Source organism: Eleutherodactylus coqui, chromosome 13 (assembly GCF_035609145.1).
Source record: "Eleutherodactylus coqui strain aEleCoq1 chromosome 13, aEleCoq1.hap1, whole genome shotgun sequence".
NCBI classification, from domain to species: Eukaryota; Metazoa; Chordata; class Amphibia; order Anura; family Eleutherodactylidae; genus Eleutherodactylus; species Eleutherodactylus coqui.
This window is the reverse complement of record NC_089849.1, coordinates 4,675,277-4,700,942: the sequence shown is the minus strand read 5'-3', so window position 1 is coordinate 4,700,942 and position 25,666 is coordinate 4,675,277. Positions and strand designations below refer to the sequence as shown.

General features: G+C 45.4%; 1 protein-coding gene across 5 annotated transcripts in view; it reads left to right on the top strand.

Annotated features, from left to right (window-relative positions):
• The window catches only part of NFATC2 (nuclear factor of activated T cells 2), a 134,691-nt gene that overhangs the window by 47,919 nt on the left and 61,106 nt on the right, over positions 1 to 25,666 (top strand). For 3 of the 5 annotated variants that reach the window (XM_066587595.1, XM_066587593.1, XM_066587594.1), the window contains exons 2-3: positions 2,245 to 3,244; positions 9,232 to 9,400. In XM_066587595.1, the coding sequence (XP_066443692.1) occupies positions 2,245 to 3,244; positions 9,232 to 9,400 (1,169 nt within the window). The remainder of the gene's footprint in view (positions 1 to 2,244; positions 3,245 to 9,231; positions 9,401 to 25,666) is intronic. The other 2 variants (XM_066587597.1, XM_066587596.1) reach the window with 2 other exon arrangements.

Below are 25,666 nucleotides of genomic sequence, written 5' to 3'. Positions count from 1 at the left end.
GGTCCTGCTTCAGTTGTTTGTTTACAGACTGCAGTCCCGCCTGTTTACGGGGCGTCACATGCTGCTGCTGAGCTCTGTCATTGGCTGCAGCAGCCTGTGACGTCCTATAAACAGGCAGGACTGCAGCCGGTAAACGTGACATCACAAAGGAGACCAGGAGCGTCGGTGCTGGATACAGCATGGAGAGGGGAGTATATGCCTATGTGCTGTTTTATGGCAGCGAGGGCCATTTGTTTTATAGACAGAAAGATCTTTAAGTAGTTAAGTTATCCACTTCTATTTTGCATCACTATTTGTAAGCCAAAGCTGAAAGTGCATCTAAGACGCAGAAGAGGTGCGACTATTGCAAGTCTAGTCTTTCTCTGTTCAATTCCTGGAATTGGTTTAGAAATACTGAGTAAAATACGCAAGAGGGAAAGTGCCCAATGGCAGTGTTCTCACCAGACTGTGGTCTGATCGACCATGTTCTCAATGGACTGACTAATGTCAGCAGTTACATTGGACTGCGGACTGATGATGGCAGCATTTTCTGTGGACAGACATCTGTCTAGGATGATTTAGTGATCCTGCTCTGAGCAGGGGGTCGGACCCGATGACCCCGGAGGTCCTTTCCAACTCTACCATTCTATGAGGACTGATGGATAGCGATGTTTACGCTCGACTGTGGACTGACTGATTGCAGCGGTTATATAAAACTGTGGACCGACTGATGGCGGTTACACCGAACTATGGACTGACCAACGGCAGCAGTTAGGTTCTTTATGTTTTGGCTACTTGCACCTCTGAACAAAGTATGCCATAAGCTCCCATCATCCCTCGAAGGCCAGTTTGTGATGAGCGTTTATATTATTATTTCTGCGTCCATAATATGAACCCGTGTCCTGGCTTGACCGTGGGGTTTACTGACTTGAACTCAGAACATCCTAAGGACTTACGATATTCCTAGTTTGGGTCAGTAAACCCCGTGGTCGGGCTGAGACACACGTCCTTAATATAGAAATGCTTCCTTAATTCGCTCGTATGAGAGCCGCCTTGTGGTGCCTGCAGGCAGCATGTCATGTTTTACGTCTATTACTATGCAGCAGGTTTCCAGGATAGAAAAATGACTTTCGCTCCTAAAAATGTAGGAGTCAGGTGTGGTTATTGGTTACATGGGCCACCATTGTAGTCACTGGATTCTGGTTGGGTTCATTTTATATATTAACCAAGAAGATATTTCACAGTACATCTTTGTATCTGCATTCAGCTTTGTGGGATGTGCGCATTTGTCCTTCTAGTCAGATGGTGGTACCTATCTGTACATGATGACTGTTCTTTAGTTCCAGGCCTGCTTTATTTAAACCTTATGAGTAGAAGTGACCGAGTACTGCTAGATTAACCTAATAACTCTTTACTCCATATCAAATCTATTGCCGCATAGAGAAGTGTAAATGAATTGGGCCGCCTTGCATTGTATATATTATAGTGCAATAGTAGTTTACGTTTATAGATCTCCACCGCTCATTGTGACTCCAAGACAAACATTTATAATTGTGTATAGGGGAAGACTGTTCTTACAGCAGTAATGTATGACAATACAGAGATTCTTTACTGTCTCGCAGCAAAATCTCCAGACCTGAGAAAACATGGTAGAGATCTGGTTTTCAGAAGTTTGGTCTGAGATCTGAGCCCTAGAAATTCTTTAAGCTTAAGTTTGATTATGATCCTTAGAGGGGTTTTCTGGGCAAAAACTATTGATGACCTATTCCCAGGATAGGTAATCGCCAGTGATGCACTGCTTGGGATCCCCAGCGCTGCATCGATCCCCGAGCGGGCAGGACGTGTGTCACAGGGGAGGAAGTGGCCTGGCTGACTTCACTCCCATTGATATCAATAGAAGCTAAAGCAGCTATTATGCTTTCAGCACTTCTACTTCCGACACCGCAGAAGAGTCCTAGCGGCTTCAGCTCCAATTGATTTCAATGGAAGTGAAGCTAGCCAGGTTACTTCATCCCCTGTCCCCTAAGATGCATGTCCTGCCCACTGCATTGACAGTGGGCTGGGCGACGGGTACATTGTTGGGGATTCCAAGCAGCGGGTACCCAGTGATTAACTATTGATGACCTATCCTGGGAAAAGGTCAATTGTTTTTGCCCAGAAAATGCCTTTAATTTATTCTATTATCTAATCAACATATTTAATTGTCCGTGATTGTTAACATAAGTTATATCATATTTAGTTTTTAAAAGACCCTTCTTTTTCCAGAAGAATCGACTCCTTCACATAAAATCATCAGTCCATCTTCTGGAGTTGCGTACTCTCATGCCGATGTCTCCGATTATGGGTCCAAACCTCTGGCTTATCATAGGTTATCCTCAGATCCCATGGGCACATATGAACAGCACAGTAGTGTAGGGTCCAGGTACCAATTAGACCCTAAAAATGTACCCGGGGCTCCAGCTATGAGTCCAAGGATTGAGATCACTCCATCTCATGAACTGTTTCATGCAGGCTCATACCGCAGCAGAGATTCAGATACTTTGGTAGAGCATCAGCCAAACTTGGCTGCTACCTTGCAAGTCTATGGTTATGATGGCTACAGAGAACCACTTTGCTTGAGCCCTGCTAGTAGTGGGTCATCAACAAGTTATATTTCAGAGACTAATTTCTCTCCTTACACCTCACCTTGCGTTTCACCAAATAATGGTCCTAATGATGACCTGTGTCCACAGATACAAAACTTCCCTCGTTATTCTCCTAGAGCTTCTCCAATAATGTCTCCACGGGCAAGCATCACAGAGGACACCTGCCTGGGACCACGTTCTCCATCTCCTCGACCCAACTCACGGTCGTCATCCCCAGGCTTCAAAAGACGGTACCCTTGTGCTGAGCTCTACAATAGCCATCAAACCAACGTTTCTCCACGACAGTCAAGAACGCCCTCTCCCCAGGCATCACCTCGTGTTCATCCGAGGGACGATAACTCTTCACTGAGTTACAATAACCCTTCTGCATCCGCACATCTTATGGAAGACCTTAGCCTATCTACCGATCCTTCATGTGGCGTGCCAACAAAAATGTGGAAAAACAGCCCAGATCGTTCCCCAGTGGCTCCTCATAAGAGCATGGCGTGTCAGGTTTACCAGCCTCCAGAATATATTGGGCCCTACGAGTCTGAGGAGAGGAAGAGTTCGGATCCTGGGTCTATCCTACTTGTGCCTCCCACCTGGCCGAAGCAAATTTTACCTGCGATGCCCTACTACAGGTATAGTTATCCTTGTTTGGCTCTTCAGTAGAATAAGTTTGGTCAAGTTTATAACCTTGCATGAGAGCAGGATAATAGTTTGCACTTGCTGGCATATTGGGTTTAAGTAGTTTTTAATGGTGTGTGCATCTACATCACTTCATCCTCTGCAATGCAAATTTTATTTTTTAACGTTCAGGTCAGGATTTCTTGGGCCTCTGGGTGCATTCAAACAGACAGGTTTAGTTGCGGTAAAAACTATACCAAAGCTGCATTGGAAAAAAACTATGCGTTTTTGCTGCGATGCTGTAAAAAAAAAACACAAACTGCAGTAAAAACACAAATTTTGTTTTTCAAAGTGTGGTTTTTACAGCGGGAAAACTGCTTCGTGTGAATTCATCCTACGGATATTTTAATACGTGGTGGATTTGCTGCAGGTTTTTTTCTGTTAGAGAATCGATAGCAAATATGCCAAGTGTAAACATACACTTAGTATAGAAAGTTCTGGTAATGGAATGAGCTGGGGCTTTATAATTGAGGGACTGCATGTAACTGGGCCTGAGTATTGTGATTCTAATTTAGCAAGAATATGGGCGGTCTAAGTCCAACAATATTGACTAAGGCCCCATGTCCACGGGGAAATTATATTTATCAGATCCACGCAGTTCTCCCGTGCGTGAAATCCACGTACCCACATCCCATAAGAAAGCACTGACCATCTGCGGTTAATTAAATAGCCGTGGATGGTATTTAAAGTGATTTGCAGATTTCATGCGTAGAAAAAAAAAATGCGGCATGCTCCATTTTACGCGGATCATGCACGGGTGGGCTCAATTGTCCTCTATCTCAATGGATCTCCCACATGCAAAAAAGACAATTTAAAGTGCATCCACTGTGAAATCTGCAGCAGAAATCCGCATGGGCCTAAGGCCCCCTGTCACGGGTGTTGCCCGGGAGCAGGAGCGGCAGGCAAATCTCTTCTGGTCAGCCTATCTGATAGGCTGACCGCGAAGAATCGGAGCAATTCCCAGCTTGCTGCGAATTGCCGGCCACGAGTGGAGAATCGCAATCATTCTCTGCTTGTGGACACGGGGTCGGTGCTTTCCATAGCAACGCTATGGAAAGCTTCAGCCGGCGGTTTACCGCTGGCAAAATCGCTGCCGTGGACAGGGGGCCCAAGGGTCATTTTACACCTCCTAATCCTCTGGCATGCTAAAGAAACACTAGTTGACATTATAACATGTCAGTCCGCCCTGGTTCTGCTATTTACATTATAGAGGATTGGAGGTTTGGGACTGAACAATCGTGGCCATACTAATTACATTCCTCAGCAGCTCAGCCCCATTCATATAGGGGCATGTGCTGCCGCTGAACAACCATTTTTATGCAGGCATAAAAGAAAAAACAACAGAATGAGCGATTGCTTGCTTTTTTTTGTTGGCTGATCTCCGTCATCTTCAGACCCATGATTGGGCAGGTGAACATTCAGGCAAATGTTTGTGCCCAATCATTAGCTCACGAAAGAGTGCCTTAAAGGGAGTCTGCTAGCTTGAACATGCTGTCCAAACTGCAGGCAGGTTATAGAGCTGGAGATGCTGAGCATTTTATATGGACAGATTCAGTATAACTTTTATTTTATGCATTTAAACCTTTGCTCCTTCTAAGCTAAAGAGTCCAGTGGGCGGAGCTATCAGTGATTGACAGCTACCTGTGTATGACTGTATATAAAGGGAAGGCTGTCAATCACTGATGGGAGCACCCATCGGACTGTTCAGGTCAGAATGAGCAAAGGTTTAAATGCATAAAATACAAGTTGGCTCATTCACACAAGCATATTTGTGCAACCTATTATGCACACAAATTTTGCACATGTAATATGCAGTACTTAATACGGCCAAAATGTGCTTATGCCCGTGTGAGCCCGGCCTTGCACTGAATCTTTTCCTATGAAACAATATACCAATAGTCTCGGCTCCTTTTTCTAGGACAGGCTGCCTGCAGTTTGGACAGCGTGTTCAAGCTGAGACATTCCCTTTAAGGCTTCCTTCACACTTTTCGTGTATCCCTTTTCATCCCCTAAAAAACACATGCAAATAAAAGTAAACTAAGGCCTCCCTCACACAGGTGTTTGCAGGAATGCAGCATTTTTCAACGCTGTGTTTACGGCAGATTCTGCCTGGTTTCAGCAGCATTGGCATGAGATTTGGCTGAAAACGCAGCCAAGGATGCTGGGAAAAAAAATCAATACTCACCTAGCAGGTGCCGTAGGGTTCCCCGGCGCTGCTCTTTGGGCCTCCAGGCAGGCTGCCGGGCACTTGTCAAGCTGGCAGAGGACCTTTTGCCAGTGGCGGAAATTAGAAATCCCCGGCTCCAGCAGGAGATTGGCTGAGCCGGCTGTCACTCAGCCAATTGTAACAATTGCAGCCAGCGCTGGAGGCACCAATCACAGCCATTCAATGGCTGTGATTGGTGCATCCAGCGCTGGCAGTGATTGGCAGATCCGGCTGTCAGTCAGTCGGCTCATCTAATTAGAGCAATCTCTTGCTGGGAGGCGGGGAATTTAATCCTCCTCACTAGCAAAAGATCCTCTGTTGGCTTGACAAGTGGCCTTGATCCTAGGTGAGTATTCCTTTTCTTTTTTTTTTGTTTTTGGTAGTGCAGTTATTGCTGGTACCAAGTTGTGCCACATTTTCAGCAGCACTGAAACTGCTGCCCATTCATTTCAATGGGCAACGCACGGCTGAAAACGGCCAAAGATAGAACATGCATTGCTGTCAAAGCCCAGCGTTGAAGACGCTGCATTTTGAGGCTTGTGTGAACAGCCCCGTTGAAATGAATGAGAGCTTTGTACAGTGTTCAGTGCTGCGCTGAAAAGTCAGCGCTACACGGTGTACAGAAACTTCTCTGTGAGGGAGAGCTAACACCAGCTATAGATGTTGGTCATTACACAAGCAGGGGCAGAGCGCCTGGACCAGTACAAGCTGCAGTTTTGCCCATCAGATGGATTGCAGCAGATTTACACACAGGGCAGGGAACCTTGAAACACTTATAGCTCCTGGACGGCTGCACTTCTACAAAAGGAGGAGGTATGATACTGCCTATGTCCAGAGTACCAATGCAAAGTTAGGAGTTCAGCCATGGTTTTCTGATGACAGGCGTCTTTTAGCACATCAGAAGCCATTGAAAGGGCAATAAGACGTTCTGTGCCAGTTTATTTAACACATTAAAGGGAACATGTCACCTCCCTAAAGCACCATTAACTAACTTATGGTTCTGTTAGGCGAGATGACAGAACTGGGTGCTGTACTTTTTATACTTGCTTCCTGTTTTCCGCAGTGCCCACTGCTGAAGTCGGCGCTGAACGAAAATCTTGACTTTTCAGAGACCCGTGCGTGTACTCTCCCATAGACTTGTATAGGCAACATAAACTTTTTTACATCTGTATATACTCATGTGCAAAACTTCTGTTTATTTTTAAACTGGAAATGTTATGCATGTGTTCAGCCTTTAGGGCTCATGTCCACGGGCAAAATGAGATTTAAAATCCGCAGCGGATCTCCCGCGCGCGGATCCGCACCCCATAGGGATGCATTGACCACCCGCGGGTAGATAAATACCCGCGGATCGTCAATAAAAGCGATTTTAAAAAAAATGGAGCATGAAAAAATCTGGACCATGCTCCATTTTCATGCGGGTCTCCCGCGGGGACGGCTCCCGCGGGCTTCTATTGAAGCCTATGGAAGCCGTCCAGATCCGCGGGAGACCTAAAATAGGAATTTAAAGCATTTACTCACCCGCAGCGGGCCGCGAAGCTCTGCTCTTCCTCACGGCCGCATCTCCCTTGCTTCGGCTCGGCGGATGTGCCCGGCGCATGCGCGCGGCACGTCGACGACGTGCCGGCGACGTGCCGCCGGCGTCAGGAATTCATCCGCCGGCCGAAAATGAAGATCCGGCCGTGAGGAAGAGCAGAGCTTCGCCGGCCGCTACGGATAGGTAAATGCTTTTAAATTGCTATTTTCAGCGCTCATGTCCGCGGGGCAGGAGGGACCCGCTGCAGATTCTACATGTAGAATCTGCAGCGGATCTGATTTTCCCCGTGGACATGAGGCCTTAGGCGAAGGTTGTTTTGCACTAAAATATATCATTAGGCCCAAATAAAGCAGTTTCCCACTTTTTAAAGAGCTGTTTAAATACCTCGGGTCCTGTTTAAAGGGGTCGTCCAATTACCAAACAACATTCCCTAACCTCAGCCCATTGCAATCCAATGCTGCAGCCCCGCTAATCTCCTGACATTTGTTGTGGAGGATAGTCTCACCAGATTTCACCTGACTGCTGCAGCCAATCAGATACTGCAGTGTCATCATTCTGAACTGCTGGCATCTTGGCGCCCAGGACGTGAGCACTGATGGTCTAGTGACATCTGGTGACGGCAGCCTCCACAACAAACAAGATTAGTGGGATTGCAGCGTTGGATCGCGGAGCTGAGGACTGGTAAGTACAGCTCATTTTGCTATTTTAGAACCATTGGACCTGTACAACCCTCCTAGGTAAAAAATAAAGTTAACATTATTACATTCTTAGCTAAAAGCATGTCTACAACTTTGATAGTCCTGGCCATTGGAGGAGGACTTCAGTTTCACTTGATGTGCATTTGGCATCTGCTCACCCAGCTTTGCAGCATTTTCTGTACACTTCTCTTAACCTAGCAGAGCAGCCAGACCTATAAGCGCATCCCTTGTATCTCCTATAGCCTGTAATGTCTCACAAGAGACTAATTACATTTGCCAATGACCGCAGATGGCTGCAATATATACATATTAACTGTATCGCAAGAGTGTGTCCTAAAATATCTCCCAGTACTAAACCCCACAGAACCCCAACCAGCGGCTCAACAATACTCACAATCCTTTTACCCTCAGCGGCTGCTATATCTCATAGATATCCACCTAAGCTGAAGGGCTCTTCCACCCCGTCTTGCATGGCGAGACGATATAGATCATAACGACTGTATTTATCAATGATGAGAATCGTTTCTATAGCCGTAAATTTGATTTATTTCATGCCAATTCTCTGCTGATAGCTGAGGAAACTATTCAGAAGGAGCTTTAAATGTTAATTAAAAATGTTTTCACGCAGATACAACAAACCTTCTGTACGAAGGAACGGATTTTCCATTGTTTGGGGCGGTAGACTTTAATAAGAAAATGTCATATGTATTGTCATAGGTTGCATCAGATTTGAGGCTATTTAAAGGAAGACCGAGAGGTCTCGCTCTAATTTTACACTGATATTAAAGTGTCCCATCCTGGACAAACCTAGATGGCTGCACTACCTGATGCACACTGTATTAATTACGTCATTAGTCTAAGACAGTACATCTGCTTTGTTTAGGCAGTGCTGGCCAGTCATAGCAGTATGTAGTGTCTAAGCCCTCTAATGCATAGTGCATCAAGTAAAGCTCGTGCTCACGGTAGTATGCGTAGAACGCTGCAAGTCTCCCTGCAGCGGTTTACACATTTTGCAGCCATACGCACTGCTAGCACAGAGCCTGCAGAGACCACGTATGGTTGCATATGGCGCTGTGCATGTCCTAGTATCACATGCACACAGACATGCGCAGTGTGACTTTTAATTTATTTTTTATCTGCCTGCTCTGTTTCAAAGTGAGAATTCGTATGAAAACGCTGCCCATACACAATATATTGCACATGGACAGCGTGTATGGAGCTCACTCTGCCTGGTACGCAGAGAAATTGCATATGGTGCGATTTATTTCTCTTGCATATCGATATGCCGTGTCTACACACCGGTGTGCATGGATCAATGAGATATCAAGGTCGTGGACATGAGCCCGTAGTCAGAGAAGCGGTTTGGCCATCTTTGTTTGTCCAGATCTGTAGGGTTGTTTTAAGTCCAATGGTAAGACTGCACTGATGCAGAATTTGTAAAGACATTCTAGCAGTATTCCTGTCCTCACACATTGATCCTGTCATTTTTTTCCCATGCAGCATCCCTGTCGCCTCGCTGCCACCCCTCGAGTGGCCATTGACAAGCCAGGCTGCTTCTTATGAGCTCCAGATAGAAGTGCAGCCTAAACCACACCATCGTGCCCACTATGAAACGGAGGGCAGCCGTGGAGCAGTGAAAGCAATCACTGGAGGACACCCTATTATCCAGGTACGATTGATTCTCTCAGTGCTATTGGATGAGCTGTAAATTCTTCTGACAGAATATTTTATGGTCTGAGAAATTCTTGGATTATGTTCCCACAGCGGAATTTTGCCATTATTTCTGCGACAAATTTGAGAAATTGCTTTAATTGAGAATCTCTGCTGTAGTCTGTATGGCATGGATTTATTCTACACACAGATTTAAAATCCATGTTCAGAAAAAAGTGAGAACAATCTTTACAGATTCTGCACCGAATTCGCATCAAGAAATTAGAATTAGCCCTTTAAAAAATCCACTGCAGAATTTTGTGACTGGACTGTGGATTTCTGCTACTGATTTTGAGACCAAATCCGCACAAAATCATCCAATATAAATTCTGTCATGTGGACAAAGCCTAAATGTTTAATGTGAGATGAACCAGGTAAAGCATTAAAGGGATTGTCCCACTTGTAGGTGTTTTGCTGCAGGAAGCATACTACTCCGTGCATTGCACAGTGGCCTGGGTTGGTGTTGCAGCCTGAGGCCCATTGACTTTAATAGGACTCAGCGTACAGTACCAATGCGGGCCACTGCGCAGTGTACGGAGCTGTCTGCCTTCTGCCACACAACAGCAAGAAGTAAGACCACTTCTTTAAAAAGGTTTTATGAGATTTTCTTTTAAAATGACCCCAAGGTGGGTAATACTACCTTTTTAGGATAGGCCATCAACAGTATATTGGCAGCAGCTCCATTCTCACTGTAGGGGCCATTCACCTCATTTGAAACTTTACATGAAAGTCTGACCACTACAGTGAGAACGGAGTTGTCTGCTTCCTGCAGAAATCAGTTCAGTTCACAAACAAACTGGCCTGGTGAACAGCTGATCAGTGTGGGTCCCTGGTAGCAGAGCACTATTGATGGCCTATCGTAAAGATGCGCCAAAATAAGATTACAAATGGAGTGTTAAAGGAAGCAATTAAATCACGTTCGTCCTTTAATCGCCTTTCTTTCTCTTTAAATTGTTCCATCCCTGGTCTATCATTGGGTGCATTCCATTCTTGGGTATAGGACAACGTTAGCCAAAACTCCAGAGCCAGGTGTGTATATATAGGGTTAACAAGTGTTCAAATTGGAGTGGCATGTACAGGTTGGACAAACCATGAAGTACAAAAAGAGTGGGGAAAAATACTGGTGAGAAGGCGCAACACTCTAAGCTACTAAAGGATTAGGGTCCAATATGCGATAGTGAAAGCACTTCTTTTTTTTATTATTTGACAAAATAAAAAGAGCAATTGAAAACGTGTTTTGGAGACGAGCTCCTTCCTCAGTTTGGCTGGGTTGAACATGACAGGATGCCTGGGGGTGACACAATTCCAAAGGTATCCAAATGTGGCAGGGAAACTGGGAGGAAAGAAGTGAAGCACTTCTTTCCTCCCTGTCATATACTAACGAAGGGGCTCATCCCCGAAACGCATTTACAATTACTGTTTTTTATTTTGTCAAATAAAGAAGTGCTTTCACTATCGCATATTGGACCCCTTTAGTAGCTTGTGTTGCGCCTTCACACCAGTATTTTTCCACACTCTTTTCGCTATATTCCCGCCCACCTTGGTGGAGCGTCATCTGGTTGGAAGCACCTTCATCATTTGAAACACATGGTACTTAAGAACTATCTCACCACTCTCCCTCCACTCCCCTTTTTCATCTTTTACTCACAAATCAAGAAGCACAGCATTTAATTTTATTCCTTTTATATAATTTCAGCTTTTCCTACAAGCTTTTCAGGCACCTGATTATTAAAAAAGGGTGGAGTCTGCAAGAATTGTGTAGTTTACACAAGCGGTTTCCCCGAGATAAACATATTCAAGTTTGAAGAAGCTTACAAATCACACACATACTGAATGTGACAGGAAGTCATCTGTTTATTGAATTAATAAGCAGAAGTGTGTGTGTGTGTGTGTGTGTGTGTGTGTGTGTGTGTGTGTGTGTGTGTGTGTGTGTGTGTGTGTGTGTGTGTGTGTGTGTGTGTGTGTATATAACATTTGAAATGAGGCTAGAACACGCCTCACTTGTAAAAATTATAATTTATTATAATTGATTTATTATCATTGGTTATTAAAACTAAACAAGAACGGTGATGTCTTAGTTAGAGGCAGGATTTCTCTCAGGTCGACTGGAACTATTTTTTATGAGACTTCTGTAAAATGGCCTTCTTTTGGAGAGCTAGTGTTGATAGCACCAAGGTTGTGTGGTCTGGTTTTCTTTTCTCAAAGTTCTGAATGTACGGAGTATACTGACCAAACATTTCAGACACCAGGAACCACATCTGCAGCCTGGTTCTCTCTATAGTTTCCATATTGGCCGTGCTGGCATGGCAACTTAAATACATATCGTAGCCATCCAGCATTTACTGAATTCGTTTTTTTTTTCCTCAAAAAGAGTTTGTTGTGCTGGTTATACTCCTCATCTTCTTATCGTATCATCATCACTATTTTTTGGGATTGTTGCGCCTTGAGCCATTTTTTTTAACTTCCACTGTGTACTTCTTGACCTGTTTTGTATAGGTACATATCTGGCTGGTAGCGCTTCCTACATACACTTGTACCAATATTCATCAACAAACTTTATATACCCACGGAGTAGCTCCACCACTTTTCATTCACCCTAACAATGTGAAGAATACAAGATGGATACACTTTTACTGCTCAAACAGCCCCATCATACATGTTACACTCACAGCTTTTTTGTTAACAGAGTAGCACAGTTTTGGTAATATCTGCTGGTTGATTTATGGCATACCTGCTGATACTACTTAACATATTTACACTGATGGCCTACTGGAGTCTTGTCTTTGTTTCACAATACACAATGGCGCTGGAACTTGTCGCCTGCTGTTATAGCCCATCCGTGCGGGGGAACGGCGAGTTGTTGTGCGTTCGGACACGTTAGTTGACGCTCCAGCGTTGTATTCAGCTGACTGTGCAGCGCTTGTTGGACAGAACGATTCCTGACATCCTCCTCTGATCCCTTTTGGTGACAAGTTGTTTCTGTCCACAGGATCTCTTTTAGCTGGATGTTTTCCTCGATCATGCCATTCTCGGTATACTCTCCACACCGTTACACACCAAAAAAAACACACAGTTGGTGGTGAGACCCCGGCTAGTCTACGACCGATTACCTGGCCTTATTGAAAGTATCTAAGATCGCTAGGTTTTCCCATCTAATGTGGATTCACACTGAAACTGATCCATGTAAAACTTGTTATTTTATGCTGCACTCCGGGATCACAGTGAGGATTATTATACGGGAAGCGCCAAACGTGAGAGGGCCGGGGGGGTCTAATGAATGGGCTGGGCGTCTAATAAAAAGTTCAGAGTATTAGTTGGCAGAGCAACATGGTGTTAAGATCTACTCACTGATTTCTGGTACATCTTCTGATATTTGGTAGGCTATATCTATGTATTGTGCAATAGCAATTAGATTGTATTTGGATCACAATAACATTGTCTGGATCTGCTAACGCACATCTAGACTCTGGCATTAGATACTTCAAAAATGGATTTTTTTCCATTCAGACACAGAAATCCTTGCCGCCCTCAAATAGATTCAAAGCATGATTTTTAATCTGCGGCTGAAATGCTAAAGCCAAGCGTACTAACGGGAGACCTTCTCATGACCAAAGTGCATTAACGGAAAAGGTGTCTTATCCCAGACACAACCTGAGCAGAGTGAATATTGCAGCTCTAGAATTGTCTGCTAGCGGAGAGCTTTGCCACTGCCTACCAGGCCCTTTTCCTTGCTTATTATATCTTTAAAAGTAAACCAGTATCTAAATGGTCGAATGAACAAATGTATTATTGTCATCTGGAGAGTCGTCGCTGCAGACAGGTGTGAGCTGGATCCAGGGTGATGATAGGGCACTATTTGCACAAAGCGTAGAGCAGATTTTCAGCCCACAGCACAGGACAGGACAGCTACAGAGCTTTGTTTAGTCAGAAAAGCTGCCGACTCCCTCCAGGCTTCATCTAAAAATATCCGGAGCAGCATATTTATTTTCTCTCCGGCAGCTGAAAATTGGTGTTTGCTTCTGGCCAGACTCGGGAGCTCCCCTTCCTGTGACTGTAACCACCGCTGACAGTCTGTCCGTCTAATCTGTAGTCCTGGCAAATACTGGACAGCCACCGGTGACACGGCCCACTGGCATTCTTATGCAACTTCTTATATACGTCACGATCAGTCCTTAACCCCTGCAGTGACATCCGCTAAGACCAAGCAATAATGGTTACTAGTTAGCAGAATGCTATTCTTTCATCTGCTTCATTATATACTTTTTATTTCATTTTTGTATGGCAGCATATGCATAAATTCCCAGGTTGACCTTTTACAAATTTTACATCAAGCTTCAGACATTATTTGCAACACCTATCCATGCTATACGTTTCTATGCTGTTACTATAGCAATAGTTTTAGCTGTTTTTTATGCAGTTTGTGACAGCCATTCAAAGTATCCATCAGTTCCCCATCTTCTGTGTAGCAGAGGCTACACTGTTCCTCTGGCTTCCCATGGGGGCAGCGCATGCATCCAGCTTTTTTGTGTCTGGCCTACTCCAGCCATCCTGGTTTATTTTAGACACCTGCCCAATAGGTTCCTTGTGTTCCAAGTGAAGGTGTTTCTGATTGCTACTCAGTTTTGACCCTGTACGTCATTAACCAGCTTTCCTGAAGTCTGCCTGTCCTGACCTTGGCCTGATTTCTAACTACATCTTGCCTGATTGCCACCTGCCCTGACCTTCGGCCTGATTACTATATTGATTCGACCAGTTGTACTGACTACGTCCTTGCCTGTACCCTTGTATCACGATCCAGGGCCTTTGACCTGTCTGGGCCAGCTGTCACTGTACACAAACTACTCCTGGGGAAACAATCAAGAGGTTCTCTGCCACAAGGACCAGATCCCTTAAAAAGGGGATAATGGGGGAATACCAGGGAACCCCCTTAGAGCAATGTAAGGGGGTGGGGGTGTAGTTAAACCTTTCTCCTTTGTATTTTACCTTCTTTATCTGTGTTGTACTGATTTTTGTATGTCTTAAACCAAAGCAGTTGATTTTGGTGCCTAGCACCTCAAGAGAGGATGAGCAGGTATGAGCCGGAAGGAAGTGTGCGCCGTTTTCCAAATAGTGAGCAGAGCTTACAGCCAAGTCAGCCGCCTGTGCGGTTCTTCTCTGGAGGATCCATTCTGTGTGGTGACAACGGTCTCTCCATGAGGGACTGGTGCTTCTCTAGCAACACAATGTCCCCCGGCACCCTGTAGCATGACTCTTCTCAGAAAGCCAGAAGATAACCAGTAAGCCCCCTTGTGCTTCGGCGCCAGCAGCACATGCTCCTCTCCTGCACGGATTGTCTCACAGCGGAGCAGTTACTTCACCACCCTGCAGTCTTGTGGCACACAAGGTGCCCTGCACCAGATCAGTCACTTCACTACAGACTATGTGCAAGAGTCCTGATAGCCACCTTTTCATCTGTTGTGCTTGTTTATTGTAACTTGTTTAAAACAATTACATGCCCCTAGAGACTCCTGGAGATGTGCCTGATAAAGGTCTGGTTGTTTAAAGCATGGAACTGGTGCCTAGAGGGTTAATTTCAGACTTTGAATGCTGAACCATGGATGTCTGAGCTAGAGGTACCCCATTGCCCCGGCTGATGCATGGCTATGGTCGAGGTCGCCTGCTGGCGGCTCGGCTTGGACTCTCTCCACCTCCAGCTGCCTATTCTGAGCCCTAATTACCATCACCAGGCCCAGCACTTCCTTGGGGTCGTGCATACCTGATGCTGCGGAAGAAGCTCCTGCTCCAGGAAAACCCACTACTTGCGTCAATGGCTCCCAGGAGTATCCCAAAACCAGATCAGTCAGTGAAAACTGTGCGTCCACAACCGCTGCATTAGCTGTGGTAGTGGTGCTGCTCTCCTATTAAATACACTAGTGTTTATTTTGTCATCAGTTGTATTAAGAAGACTGATTTCCGCCCTGCCCGCTGTAAGGGCTTATCCACACAGGTGTAGATCGGTTGTGTTATCACGCCCGGCCGATATACACTGCCCCTCTCTGCAATGGGAGGAGAAGAGATGGGAGCTAGTGCACTGAGCTCCCGCCCCTTGCCACGCTTTGCAATGGGAGGGCCGGGGTTGGAGCTAAGTTGCAAACAGCGGAGAGAGGGCGGGAGTTCAGCGTACTAGCTCCCGTCCCTTCTCCTCCCATTGCAGAGAGAGGCAGCGTATGTCGGCTGAGCGTGAAAACCCGACCGATATACGCCCATCTGAATAAAGCCCAAAGGCTGGATTTACACGTAATTTTGCATGTATTTTACTTATTCATGTGCAGAATACGGTGTATAGCATGCAATGACTGGTGGTCTGTGATTTGTTTAATAATACCTTTATATCACCATATGAAATGTGTAGTGAACTCCTTTAGAATACATTGGTGCCCAGTATGGAGCTTGTGCAGAGCAACTTGCTGCTTGTCTCCTTGCTGTTATCTTGTGGCTAACATAAGTGATGGCGCTTCCTTTGCTTTGTGTTTTTTAACCACAGTCATGTGCACGGCCGACGCAAGACACAAGTCGTGAACAATGCCTGTTCTGGGCGGCTTGTGAAGTCTGGCATGAAAACGTGTGTCTTGCCTGGAAATAAGGGTTGGCTGACGCCAGGTGATCATATTATTTTTATTTATTAATTTTTTTTGCATAGCATATAAAGAGCAAGGCCAAGTGTTGTGTGTTTATTTAAAGCGGCCCGATGCAGGACCACACCAGTACACAAGAGATGAACACCGGAAGGTTCATTCATTTCCTCTTTCTTTGGTGAGAACAGCCGTCTCCTAGATGGTTCAGTGAAATAAAGGAAGGAAGTAACCTTGACGAAAAAGGGCAGAAGCACCGCACTTGCTAATGCCAAAAGGAGGCGGCTGCAGCTCTTGTTGGGTTTACAGATTTTTTTTTTTGCGGCAATTTAGGCAATAACTACCTTATTGACACCCCCATCCCCTCCCGCCTCTTCCTCTTTTGTAAGCTGCTCCACAACTCCTAACCCTATGGTCTCAAACGGGATTACATCCCTCTTTGTTATCATTTAACCTCTTAGTCAGTGCCGGTGTGTATTTTACAGCTCTCACTAAGAGACTAGACTAGGCCGCTGGGGTTCTATGATGGCCTATTCTCAGTAGGGTAGTACTGTGCTGACAAAGAGCAGGTGGTGCTTGGTTGTCTGATAACAACTGGGCTCTTAATGGCTGGGATCAGAGTTTGCTCCTATCCTGGCCGTTTGACCTCTTAAGGCCCATTTACACAAGCAGATAATTGCTCAAAGATCGCTCAAACGATAGTTTGAGCAATTATTTTGCTTAAAAAATAATTGCTATTTAAGTAGCTACTCAGCTACTTAAATACCAATTATGTATGCAAATGAAGCCTTCCCTGAAAGCAGGCTAATAGAGGCTATTATCTGCGCTCAGATCCTTTGTTCTCCATGGGGAAACAATGCTATCAGTTTGATTTTAACGATCAGCAAAAAGTGCCCGAAATGCGGGTGCCCCACGCCCATTTACACGCACCGATTATCGCTAAAACGATCGCCGATTGGTGAAGTTTTAGCGATAATCGTCCAGTGTAAATGGGCCTTTAGATACCATGGTCAATGCAAACATTGTATTTAAGAGGTTGACAAGGGAGGAGCTCCCTGTGTCACCCATCAAACCTCCTCAGTCTGATTAGAGGTGCTAGTGGAAGGTTATAGCAATGGTTTAAGGCCTCATGTCCACTGGGCAAATAGAATTTCGGAATCCGCAGCGGATTTTGCCCATAGGGAATCATTGCCATCTGCGGGTCCATTAAATTGATTTTTGCACTCGCGGATGGCATTTTAAAAAAATTGCGTTTTTCATGCGCGGGAGAAAAAACACGGCATGCTCCATTTGCCGCGGATCCGCAACATTGCTATCACATTGATAGCAATGTGTGCGGATATCTACATGTAAAAAAAATGCCATTTAAAGCGAATCCGCCGCGGAAATCCGTGGCAGATTCTGCGTGGATTGTACTTTTTGAGTGGACATGAGGCCTAAGGGTCTGCTATCTATGGTGGCACTTTTGACCCTTCCAGAGGGTCCATTTAAAATCATTGGTCCCTCACATTCAGTCTGGTCACTTCTTTTATTTTGTGTCTACCGTTCTACAAAGTCTGTCTTCTCGGTCAAGTTACTACGTCTCCTCTGCAGGAGTCAAGAATTAGGCAAGAATCAATGAAGTAAAAGATGACCATTACTTAAGGCCTCCTTCCCACGAGCGTGACGGGGTCCGCCGCGTAAAATTACGCAGTGAAGCCCGTCACGGCGCCCCCCAGAGCCCCTATACTTACCTGCGGGAGATAGCGTGAAATCGCTTCCCTGCCCACCACCGCCGCGTCACCGCCCGTCACCGCCCACCACCGCCGCGTCACCGGCCGTGTCACGTGCACGGCCGGCCGTGTCACGTGACGCGGCCGGCCGCGTCATTTGGCGTCATATGACGCGCGGCGGTGGGCGGGAAAGCGTTTTTTCACGCTATCTCCCGCTGGTTACAGCGGGAGATAGCGTGAACGGACGGCTTCCATTGACTGCAATGGAAGCCGTCAGTGCGTACAGCCCGTCCTCACCCGCAGAAAATAGAGCATGCTGCGGGTGAGGACGGGAGAAATCGCGGTGCGTAATTCCGCGCTGGAATTACGCATCGTGAGCATTGTGCTATTAGGTTCAATAGAACCTAATAGCTGCGGGCAACGCAGCGGATTTTCGCCGCGAATTACGCGGCGGAAATCCGTTCGTGGGAAGGAGGCCTAATACTGAAGGGGTTTTCCAGGCAAATATTATTGATGGCCTGTCCTCAGGATAGGTCATCCATAGTTGACCGGGTGGAGTCTGCCATTCCGGATCCAGGCTGACCAGCTGATTGGGCATCCACTGTAAATGCCACAACGCAAAGGGGTATGAAGCGGAAGCATTTAGACCCAACTCCTGTGTAGTGGCCAACGCTGGTAATTGCAGGTCAATCTCATTGTTTTAATAAATGCTACATCTGCAATAACCAGCGCCGACCGCTACACAGAGGTAGCACTCCATAGTGCTTTTGCTCCATACTCTTGTGTGCTGTGTTCTGACAGTGGGCGCCTCCAGCCAATCAATAACATTTGCCTGGAAAACCCTTTTAAATATAATTCTCTCTCAATACTTGAAGGGGTTTTCTAGGCAAAAAACTCTTGATGACCTATCCTCAGCATAGGTTATCAATAGATAATCGCCGGGGGACCCGCTACTCGAGATCACCGGCGATGGACCAATCACCCAGCCCACTGTCAGTGTAGCAGGCAGGACGTGCGTCATAAAGCAGGAAGTGGCCTGGCTGGCTTCACTCTCATTGAAATCAATGCCAGGTAAAGCAATTAGCACACCTCCAGTGCCGCCTCGGCTTTTGGAGACTGTAGTGCCAGAAGTGTAATAGTAGTGGCGATTAACTATTGATGACTTGTCCTGAAGGTAGATCATCAATAGTTTGGTCCAGAAAAGCACTTTAATCAATGCTGAAAACACTAAGCAAATTCCCATTTTCTTCATCCAGTTTTGGTAGGGTACCAGGCAAAAAAGACCCCCTTGTTGACCTGGGTGCTGCGTGTTCAGCTGCGCTTCTTGTTTCCTCCAGTCACAGACCAGATCGCGTCTCTTCTATAATATCAGACCAATTATGCAAAAAGATTAAGAAAACGTTTCAAGAGAAAAAATAAGATCTTTAAATCCCAAAATAGGGGCTGCCGAGGCAGACATTACGTCTGGCTTTTCTTTGCTTCTGTGGCAAATGTGACTCAGGGTTCTTGGTTTCTGTCCAGCGGCCTTGTGTACTCTTTATAGATGTTTTTATTGTGTGCTGCACACCTTTTTAATGCAAATAATTTCCTTCCCAGGTGTTGGCTGTATTATTAAAATGTGCACACAATAATATACATTTTGTTTCTGGTAAAGTAAACTTTATGCTTCACTTTTTAGTCCAAGAATTAGAATTTGCCCTTTCTCATCCAGTTCCTGTCGTTGTCCTATCATCCTGGTTGTTTGTTCTTGTTTTATCTGCTACATATTATTTTACGCACAGATGTATTATGACCTAGGCAGGTGGTGCAAGGAGGAGGTGATAATAGATGGATGGGTGTTCATGTCATGTTTGTTAGCTTTTGAAAATAAGCTAATACAGTTTAAGAAATGGTAGAAAATGAGTTCAGTGGGGCTCGAGTTGCAGCACTGCAGGAGGCTTCTGCTAGGGGTACAGCCTATTATAGAGTTGGAAGGGATCCCCAGGGTCATCGGGTCCAACTGCCTGCTCAATGCAGGATCACTAAATCATCCCAAACTAATGTCTTTCCACCTTCTGAAGACTTCCATTGAAGGAAAACACCCCACCTCCTGTGGCAACCTGTTCCACTCATTGATCCCCCTCATTGTCTAATATCTAATCTGTGTCTCCTCCCTGTCAGTTTCATCCCATTGCTTCTAGTCTTTCCTTGTGCAGGTGAAAATAGGGCTGATCCCTCTGCACTGTGACAGCCCTTCAGATATTGTAGACAGCTATTAAGTCTCCTCTCAGCCTTCTCTTCTGCTAAGCATTCCCAGATCCTTTAATCGTTCCTCATAGGACATGGTTTGCAGACCGCTCACCATCTTGGTAACTCTTCTCTGAATTTACTCCAGTTTGTCTGTCTTTCTTAAATTGGGGTGCCCAGAATTGGACACAGTATTCCAGATGAGGTCTGACTAAGGTAGAGTAGAGGGGGATAATGACCTCACGTGATCTAGACTCTATGATTCTCTTATACATCCCAGAATTGTGTTTGCCTTTTTGGCTGCTGCATCACATTGTTGACTCATGTTCAGTCTATGATCTATTAGTATACCCAAGTCTTTTTCACATGTGCTGCTGCTTAGCCCAATTCCTCCCATTCTGTATGCGCTTTTTTCATTTGTCTTGCCCAGATGTAGGACTTTGCATTTCTCCTTGTTAAATACCATTCTGTTAGTCGCCGACCATTGTGCAAGCTTTTCTAGATCTTTTTGAATACTCTCCCTCTCTTCCCTAGTGTTAACTCTCCCTCCTAGCTTTGTGCCGTCGGCACATTTGATCAGTTTCCCCACAATTCCCTCCTCCAGATCATTTATAACAATGTTGACCAACACTGGGCCTAGGACAGGGCCTTGTGGTCCCCACTTGATACATTCTTCCACTTGGATGTGCAGCCATGTATGACCCCTCTTTGAGTACGATCACTCAGCCAGTTCTGAATCCACCTAACAGTTGTCTTGTCAATCCCAGATTTGGTCATTTTTTCAATAAGTATGGTATGAGATACTTTGTCAAATGCTTTACTAAAGTCATGATATACTATAACCACCGCATTTCCCTGATCAACCCAGTCAGTGATTCTGTCATAGAAGGAGATTAGATTCGTCTGGCATGACTTGTTTGTTACAGACCCATTACAAATCAACTAATCTAATGTGGTGGTGACCAACATACAGTAATAGAAGTGCCATTTTTCGCTAAAAGAAGCAAACTTTTGTATAAAATATGTAATTATTGCTTCATACAAAAAGTAGCAGTAATAAAGATTTGTTATTAATTGTGAAATATATCTGAAGTTATGAGATGTAACACAACGGGCGCGCGCTCCCGGTGTCACTGACTGACGTGACTATGGGCTAATCCTGAAGGCAGGACCATGAAGTCCCCTGGTTTGCATTCTTTGACCCCCTTTTTTTTAAAACTTTTTTTTAGAGGGCTCTGATCTTGCAACAAGAGTAGTTTCAATTCTGTGATGGCTGACCTGGACAGGTCAAAAGATACTAGAGTGCAGTACTGAGGGATCAGGCTAGGACGAAGCCAGACAACAGGCCGAAGTCAGAACAGGTGGATTTCATGAAATACGTTAGGCACGCAGGAGGTCAGAGCAGGTGACGTTCAGGCGAGATGTAGTTAGTGAACAGGTCGAAGCAGCATAGGCGAGTATGGAAAAGCTTGATATTTGAGCAGGGGGCAAAAACTGTGAAGCAAGCAGGATATAGAAACCCCAGGATATCAAAGCTGGGTATGTATGCTGGCCCTTTAAAGGTGGGCCAAACATGCATGTACACCCTATGGGCAGAGGCAGCAGTCAAGGGAATGATGCGATGTCTGTTGCTCAGAAGATGGGGGAGCACAAAAATGCTGACGGGCCACTGCGAAAGAGGCTTGAGAGGAGGTGTGAGTTGTCCCCTACCGACATTTGTTTACAAGCTATGATGAATGAGCTATACTGAGAGCCTATAAACAGAGACTGCAGGGGGATGGAGGAGCATCGATGGGCAATATAAAGCAGCCCTCCAGTACGGAGGACAAAATTTAGTCAGACTGGCAGGCGGAGCTATATTACCTGGTGACCTTTTTTTTTTTCTTTTTTTTTTTTTGCAGTGTTCCAAGATAGCCATGGTGCTCTAGTTACTACTCCATGCACAATCAGTATTCAGACTCTGCATGATACTGTTGGATTGGCCAGCGTTGCTCATGTGAGCAGTGAGGGCCAATCAAGGCCGTATGTAATGTCTGACTATCCAATATGCGCTGAGCTTTGGTGGTGCATCAGTAGTTCAAGTTTTGCAGCTATCTTGGAAAACCACAGAGAAGCCCTAAAAATAAGTGGAAAAAGGAGTGCACCAATTAATATAACTCTCTCTTTCCAGTCTCTGGATAAAATTTGTTCAGGGTCTGGAGGGTCGCTTTAAGAGGGGAGTGATATTTATTTGTATTTGTTTTTTTCATTTTATTACTTTTGCTATTAATACCCCATTCAAGGACATAATTTTAACTTTAGTCACCCAGTTATAGGACCGCAAAACAATCAAAGATTGCTGCCAGCGGTAAATTTGAAAATGCATTGGCAGCGTCGCTCCTAAGATTAGCCCAGCCCTGTCCTACCATATGAGATATATAATATATGTGCTATAACTCACTTAGAGTTTGATGGTCCAGATTCTTTTATTCTGTCACTGCGTTATGTTCTAAACCTCATGATCCCACAATAAACCGCCGACAACTCTGGATCATAAATCTGACATTGGATGTGTAAATTATTTTTAAAGTAGAAGCTTGGAGTTCTGCTCCTGGGACCTTCACAGCGACAGACATAAAATATATTCTTTACATGATTGTCAGACTTTCCAGCTAAAAATATCTTGCTAAATGGTGACCGAGTCGACTTTTATGTCTGTGATTCACAATATGTTCTGCCTGGTGGCATGCCAACGTCTTCTGGTCTCCTGTCTGTCCAGAGAGGACGGCGGCCAAATTTGGGGCAGTGCAGACAGAATTCATTCATATTTGGCAGTCACAAGAAAGGTGCTGCAGATCTGTTTCACTGTGCCAGCTGTACACAGCAAGGGAAATGGCAAAAGTCACGAGGGCCAAAATTCAGGCAAGATTAGGGTAGGGCACATGTCTGTCGGATGGACCACAAGAAATTGTCTGTCCTGTGGTTTTTGTACAGTTAGGGCTTATTCAGACAAGTGTATATTGGCCAGGTTTTCACAACCGGCCGATATACTCTGTCCCTCTCTGCAAGGGGAGGAGGCTAATGCACTGAGCTCCCGCCCTCTCTCCGCCCCTCGCCACTGCTTGCAATGGGGGTGTGGGATGGGGCGGAGCTAAGTTTCACCCCACCCCCTCCCATTGCAAACAGTGGTGAAAGGGGGCGGGAGCTCAGTGCACCAGCTACCGGCCAGGCCCGCCTCCTCCCCCTGCAGAGAGGGACCGCGTATATCGGCTGGGCGTGAAAACCCAACCAATGTATGCCTGTCTGAATAAGCCCTCACTTGGTATTCTTTACCTAAGTGGATGTTTTCACCATTAAATAAAAATTATTTTGTGAAAATAAATTCACTATGAAGTAAATCGGTTATGTTATAATTTACAGATGTAATACAAAACCAATCATGTATATGGTAAGTAATAGAATAATGCACATTATAAAGTGTTTAAGTTCATTCACACTGAACGACCCCTTCATTATTCACAACTTTGGCCTTCAAAACTGTAGCAATTCGTTGTGGTATAGATTCCACTCTGTGGACTCTGTGATGAAATCGTCTTGCAGGAATATCGGCCCCTGCGGACGGGAAGCTTCTTGTAGTTGCTGCAGATTAGATGGAGGTGCTGACTGGCTGGCAGGAAGGGGTCAGCGATTCATGCTGCTTGCACCAAATTCTGACCTCCCATCAGCAACAGAAATCTGGATCCATCTGACCAGGGGATGTTTTTCTGCTGCTCAGTGATACAGGTTTTGTGCTCTTTTCGTTAAAGTCTTGTCTTTCTGCTTCTCTTAGACATAATGGCGCAGGAACTGGTTGTCTGCTGTTATAGCCCATCTGTGCGGAGGAACGGCGAGTTGCGCATTCAAACACGTTAGTTGGAGCTCCAGGGTTGTATTCAGCTGACTGTGCAGCCTGTTGGTCACAACGATTCCTCACATCCTCTTCTAACCCCTTTCATTCACAAAACGGTTTTCATCCACAGCATCCCTATTCACTGGATGTTTTCCTCGATCGCGCCATTCTCAGTATTTTCTCCACACTATTGCACGAGAAAAACTCCCTGCGGTTGGCGGTGAGACCCCGGCTAGTCTAGCACCGATGGCCGGCCTCATTTGAAGTCGCTCTGATCGCTAGATTTTCCTATCTAATGTGGATTCACGCTAAGGCCTCCTTCACACGGGTGACAGTCGCATAATTTTTTTCGAGTTGGTACAAATTGCATGTATGTGAAGCCCATGCTTTCCTACGGGTTAATTCACTCGTTTGATATTTTGTAGCATTCGGCATCCCGACATAAAAACTTTTGGGTTGCCGCGATGTGCCCACGACTTGTGAGGTTTTGTAGCCCATGTTTCCCTATGGAGCCTTCCTCTCTGTTGCATTGCTTGAAAACACGATTTTCATGCGGTGTGATGCAAGTTTGACAGTAGGAAATCCTACTGTCAAAGGCCTAATCTAAGCCCTGACAGCAGGAAAACATTTTTCAAAATAGTATACTAGTATACATCACCTAGAAGCACTGTCAGCCTGGTCGCATCTTCTCCCTGGCACTATTCTCCTTCATTTCTTCTGGCCGAGGATTGAAAAATCCCCGCCTCCTGAAAGCGCTGCCTCTGATTGGCTGACACTTAGCTGCCTCTGATTGGCTGACACTTAGCTGCCTCTGATTGGCTGACACTTAGCTGCCTCTGATTGGCTGACACTTAGCTGCCTCTGATTGGCTGACACTTAGCTGACTCTGATTGGCTGACACTTAGCTGACTCTGATTGGCTGACACTTAGCTGACTCTGATTGGCTGACACTTAGCTGACTCTGATTGGCTGACACTTAGCTGACTCTGATTGGCTGACACTTAGCTGACTCTGATTGGCTGACACTTAGCTGACTCTGATTGGCTGACACTTAGCTGACTCTGATTGGCTGACACTTAGCTGCCTGTGATTGGCTGACACTTAGCTAATCACAGCCAGCACTCGATGAACCAATCACAGCCATCCATCGAGTGCTGGTTCTGATTGGCTAAGCATCAGCCAATCAGAGGCAGGGATTTTGTCAATCCCTGGCCAGAAGAGATGAAGAATACCAGTGCCGGGGACAGGAGGAAGCAAAAGACAGCATTTCTAGGTGAAGTATGCCACCCCCCCCCCCCCCCCCCCCCCTACCCTCCCTGCAGTTATGGCTTATTTTCAGGGTAGAGCTTATATTTCAAAGTCGCGCAACTTTGTAGTGCTACAAAATTGCGGTATTACTGTGAGAAAATGCAGCGATATTGCGCGGACCAGTGCGTGACTTTATGTTCCAGGTGTCAGGGAGAATTTCCAAAAATGGCATGCAATTTGGAGAGCTTATAACGGTCATAGAAAGTGTTCCCCCTGAACCCGCTCTCAGGACTTGGCATGGTGCTGTATTACATGGATGACCATACTCTTTATTGGGCGGTGTGCACTGGCATCTTTCCATTATAAGTGATCACTTTGAAAAGTGGAGACTGTTTGTTTCTAAAGGAGGATTATTTGATGTTTTGAGCGAATGCAGATGATACAGTAATAACAGATAATAAACACTCAAGGTAAGCCGCTGCGGTGTACTGTCTACGGGATGTCGTCTTCAGTGAATATGGGTTAAAAACTTATACCAAGACTGAAGATTGAGTGTAATT